Raw genomic sequence first — 5,387 nt, 5'->3', positions numbered from 1 at the left:
TTCCTAGGTTATGGTGTAGAGGAGCAGGTTCTCATTTACCTTTTTATGTCTACAGTTGTAAATAACTTTCATGCCCCACTGTAATCATAATCACCACCTGTCTTGAACGTAAAAGAATTGATGTACCATTCACTTCATGGTTATACATTTATAAATATTAGAATATAGCAAATGTCACAGTATCAAGCTGAATAATATAATTTGCTGTATGATAATAAATTTCTCCTTAAAAAGAGAAATCTTTCTCCTTGTGTACCATTTAGTTAACTGTTTTTTTGTTTTTTTTAATCTGTTATTTTTTTATGTCTGGGGTATTGTATACTTAATCTTCCTGTTCATTTTTCATTCTTCAGAGAAACGCATACGTGTAGATATGTGTCATAGACATGCTCATTATCACTATATTATTTTCACTTCGTATCTCGCTTCTATTTGTTTGAAGGCTTTGCATGCTGAATACTGCCCAATCATTGAGCTTATGTTGCATGGATTTTTGAAAATTCAAAAATAGCACTTTGTAGTACAGCTTATCAGTGTTTTTCTGTAAACTTTTTGTTGCTTGGTATGCATGAGTGGTGTAGTGTAGCCTTATAACATTATCTCTGATTTTTACTCGTTCTTTACCTCCATTCTCACTTCCCTCTCGGAGGTGGAAGAACGAGTATTGTGCTTGGTCTGGTGTAATTTAGTCTCTCGATTCATCTCAGTAACCACAACACCTACAACTATGCCAAATGTATCAAACTGTAGGTCTTGGCGGCCTAACCAATCAATAATAGAGGTTTTTTTCGGTTTATTACGCAAAATTGAAAGAAATTTCAGAAATAAGGTCGACAAAATCGCCGGTCGAGCGTGCGTTTCGGATGGTTTTTCTACACGGACAAATTTCTTAATAGAGATAAGTTTTACCTAAAAAAAATTGGCTAAACAACTAAAAATAGGCTAGCCGTTAATGTTTCAACTTAAAACAATCATATTATAAACTTTTTTGGTTCTCATAATGATTAAAACCTATCTCAAATGAAATTCTTCCAACACGAAAAAAACAATCAAGCGCATGCGCGAACAGCGCCATCTATTGAGAAAAGCTAAAACTGCGTCGGCGCGAAAAGTTTTGAAGAGCGGTCATTGACAACAATGATGTTTCTGTTTTTATTTCGTAATCACACCAGACCAAACTTGGGTAAAGAACGAGGTTTCTCCTAATGTATCAAACATGTTTGATGCCCTGATGCTCTTCTTGTTTTTTAATGACATCATAAAAATGGCCTCAAACATGGTACCCTGTACAATTTTTTAAGAGCAGCCACTAGTGTAGTTTCTACTATTTTTCATATAAGTACCTATACATTAATTTTTATACAGTAACATCCTGATTGCTAATTGCCAATAAATGGATACGACTTAAAAGTGATAAATTAAACCACTAGAAACTGTCCAGTTCTTTTGCTGTAGGAAGTATTCGATGTGGTTGATATTGTCCCTTAGTTAATTGTTGGTACCCTTTTGTAGCGCTTGTTTTATGAGTTTGGCTTACTTATTGTGTTAATTTGTTTTTTAGGGACAACAGAAAAATGCCTACCGCAGGTACCCCTGAGGAAACGGCTCTGCTGGGGTAAGAAATATGCCTATTATCTTTCTTTGGTGTACAACCATACACTATCCTTGGTGTTGGTTGCTTCATGTGAACTTTTCTTGTTAACTGCTGTTCACAATAGCAAGCTCCAAAGAAATGTCATATCAAGTGCTTACAATCTCCATACTTGTGTACAGCCAGAGCCTGAGTCTTTCTCTTTTCTCAACAACTATCTTCTCTAGCAGGATAACATTTCATGGCAAGATGCCCTGAGGTGGGGCCTGGTTTCTTCCACATTTTCATTTCCTTAAAAAAGAGTTAGTGATTGTCTCTCTCGGTCATTTCTGTAGGATTTTAAACCTTTCCTTCAGTTGTCTATAGATAATTTATATTTGTAAGATTTGCTCTAATTATGTAACATTGTACTAAATCTTTATCAGTAGCTTCTTACTGTAGCATACCAAAAGTACCTGATATCTAGTCTGATTTGCACTTGTTGTAACTTGCATGTAACTGTTATACTGTATCTTTAGCTTTTGTACATCATACTTTGATAGTCCAGTTGCTTACATTTATCAAAATACTTTCTTCTAACTTTCTTTATACGTTTCATTATTTATCTCTAAACAAATTATACATCTAAACGTTCCTCAGGCTCGGATGTCGACAAGCTTTACGAGTGACAATAGTTGTTTGCACGGTCCTTGTCACTCGGGTGTGAATGTGTGTGTGGCTGGGTGCGGGGGTGTGAGTGAGTCTCCCTAGGAATGCAGCCCCGAGCCCTCGCCCGCCGGTCCGCCCGCCGGCCCGTCCTAATTGCTCGCCTCGCCCGCTGCAGACCGGACCGACTGATCGATATCCCGCGTAATAAAAGCGGCGGCTAGGGGGAGCGACTGCCTCGTCTCTGTGTGATGTTTCTTTTCGCTGTGTCGTCGTGTACACGGCGGCGGCGTGCAGTCGGCATAGCTCGCCGTCACGGCAGCCGCCCCCCAGCCAGCCGCAATCCGCGAACCCACCCTCCTGCCCTGCCGCCTTGCCGCCTTTTGCTCGCCGCACCCCGCCTCTGCCCCGCCCCCGCGCGCCTGCTGCAAGTTCGGCAATTCCAACGACTCGCCTTTCCTCCGTCCGTCCCCCGTCTCCTCCCGTCCCAGCCCGACCTCATGCAGGGCAGAGCCTGCCTAGGAAGTACCTCGGGGCCGCTGGGCCGGGCCACCGGGCTCGGCGCTCCCATATTGATCGCCGCTGGCTCGGAGTGGTCAGAACACGCACACCTGCCGGGCCGGGCCGGGCCAGGGGCGCCTTTCCTTCCTCAATATCTCCGCGCGGCCAGGGGGCGGATCTAGGCGGGGGCGGCCAGGCCAGGGGGCGCCAGATAAGGTCCGTCCGAAGCCTCCCGCCCCGCCCCGCCCCGCCCCGCCCCGCTCTATCGAGTTCCCCCTTTATAGATCCGGCCGGGCTTTGCTATTGCCTTTGCCCCCCCCGACAGACGTACGCTAAGTGTTTCCCTGGGCGCGCTCGGCGATGCAGAGTTGGGCAGCCTGACGGGCGGGGCGGGCGGGGCGGGGCGCGAGGAGGACGTGCCTTGCATTCGAGCCGCAGTGCCGTCTGTTTGTTGGGAAGCCGGAGAGTCATCTCTCTGGAATAAAAATTGGGAGTCGGGGTGGATGGAAGGGGGGGAGGGGGATCGAGGGAGAGGGGGTTGAAGGGCTCGGCGACGGATCTGAGCTGAGAGCGTCGGCGTCCGGAGCAGCGGGGACCCCCGGTGTTTGCACATCAGCGGTCCCCGAGTCATGCTTATACCGTACCTCCGTCTCGAGCTTGTTGTCGGAGACGGTATGGGCGCCACTGTGACGGCGAGTACCTCCCCATCCCTCTCCATGCTGCCCCCGCAGAACTAAACACACTGCCTGCAAAAGCCCGTTCATAGCCACTTAAACAAATGGCAGCCGCGACTGAGGCCGTGTAGTACTTTGTGGCTTGGGCGGGGCGGGGCGGGGTGGGCGGTGGGCGGCGAACCGGTGCTGCAGGCCCTTGCGGCTCGGCGCGGCGGCGCGGGGCGGAGGGCAGCCGACCGGCCGGCGCCGGCACGAGGAAGGGGATGTCCCTCCCACCGCCCCTCCAGCAGCGTCGCGGCTGCACCCCCTGCCCGGAATAAGCAGCATGGACTGCCTGGCGGCCCTGGCCCTGCAACTCGGCGCAGCACACCTCGTCGTAAAAGAAGGCCCTGCCCGCCCTGCTCTCTCGCTCCTGGTGCCGCCCCGCCCCGCCCCGCCCTACTGCGACTGCTTCCTTCCCCGTCACGCGCTGCGACGCCGCGCACGCGCGCACGCGTCGCCCAAAGCAGAAGGTGGCGTGGCGTGCCGGATTACTTTGTTATTATTTCATTTCCCTTTTTCTTTTTCGTCGTCATTTTGGCCGGCGCGGCCTTGGGGACGTCTCCCCTCGGGTGGAAAAGAGGGGGGGGGGGACTGAGGGTAAGGTAGACAGCCCGCACGCGACTCCCAGGAGGAGTAGGGATCCCAGGCCCCGGGGGGAGGGGCGGGGTGGGTGAGGTTCTCATTTCCTGGACCCCTCCGGGGCCCCACTCACGGACGCAGGCCCCCCGGCCGTCGCGTAGCGGGCTCGACAATCACCGTCGCGCGACGCGACCCGACCCGCCGGGGCCGGGGTGCTTTACACTGCTCTGCCGGACTCTACCCCCGTCGTGTCGCACTCCATTCTCCTGATCCCTCTCTGATGAGATCACTGGCCGGCCGGGCCGGCGAGGCGCTGCCCCCCGCGCTGCCTGCCGGAAGCCTTGCAGCCAAGCTCTCGGCAGCGGAAGCCCCTGCCCCCTCCCGCCCCGCCCCCCTGCCCCCATGGCTCCCCCGCTTGGCAGGTGTGGCACCCGAAGGACCGCGCCGCCGTGACGCGGGATCCCCTCGGACAATGTCGCCGGTAACGTCCTCCTGACGGCGCCACTGCGTCATCCTCCCAACTCGCACAGGGTGTCGCCAACAGTACGGCAGTGCTCCCCCTCGCTCCCCCTCCCCGGGACTGTCGGCACCTCCCTTTTAGACGTACCCGTTATGAGGTCGTCTATACCGGACGCATTTAACGTCATCATGGCTCAAACCGGCCCGGGGGGAAGTTAGGGAGAGAAAGGAATGTGATTGGAAGTCATGGAAAAGCCGTGGAAATTTCGTTAGTAAGATTTGATAACCTTTTTATTTGGCGCTGATTGAAGCGGATACTCCTGGCCGTGTCACCTTGTGAGATCGGGCGCGGCTCGAGTGTCCCGTTGAGCGGGGCGGGCCGGGGCGGCGGTGCAGCGCGGGCCCTGCATGGGCGTGGCCGGCTCGGCTGCCCGTGCGGGCGGGACGACGACAGTGGCCCGTAGGGCCCGCATCCTGTAGACGGCGGCCACAGCAGCTCGCTAACAGGCGAGATGGACCCGCTGCGGCCTCGTCAAGCTCCTCCATCCCCCACCCCTCCCCCCGGCACTGACCCGGGCCTCCCGCATATCTGTCGTGACTTCCGAGGCTGTCATGTCGTCTTGCTTGGCCCCCCTGCAGCGGGACGACGCGCAAGTGCGTCGCGCGGGGGCCGGTGGCGTGTAGAGCCTCCCTCCGAGCGAGCCTCTCCCGCCAGGCTGGAGGCAAAGCCCCAAAAACACACGAAATGACGCGGCTGCGCGGTCGAAACACGCAATAAGGCAGCCAACGGGCACTGGTGCTCAACGGGCCGGCCTACCCGCAGGCGCCCCAACGCCTGAAGTGTAGGCAGCCAACGGGCACTGGTGCTCGGCGGGCCGGCCTACCCGCAGGCGCCC

General features: G+C 54.0%; 1 protein-coding gene across 7 annotated transcripts in view; it reads left to right on the top strand.

The window, feature by feature from the left end:
- The window catches only part of LOC113203396 (protein NDRG3), a 28,146-nt gene that overhangs the window by 10,356 nt on the left and 12,403 nt on the right, over positions 1-5,387 (top strand). For 4 of the 7 annotated variants that reach the window (XR_008010796.1, XM_052263879.1, XM_052263876.1 and 1 more), the window contains one exon: positions 1,562-1,615. The exons of the other annotated variants lie outside the window; for them this stretch is intronic. Coding sequence is in view for 3 of the 4 variants with exons in the window: in XM_052263876.1 (XP_052119836.1) it covers positions 1,562-1,615 (54 nt within the window). In the remaining variant the exon portion in view is untranslated. The remainder of the gene's footprint in view (positions 1-1,561; positions 1,616-5,387) is intronic. 7 annotated transcript variants of the gene reach the window in all.

This window comes from Frankliniella occidentalis, unplaced genomic scaffold, assembly GCF_000697945.3.
Source record: "Frankliniella occidentalis isolate FOCC.00 unplaced genomic scaffold, Focc_3.1 Scaffold14, whole genome shotgun sequence".
NCBI classification, from domain to species: domain Eukaryota; kingdom Metazoa; phylum Arthropoda; class Insecta; order Thysanoptera; family Thripidae; genus Frankliniella; species Frankliniella occidentalis.
Note: the sequence above shows the minus strand (reverse complement) of the source record. Positions and strands in the feature narration are given on the sequence as shown.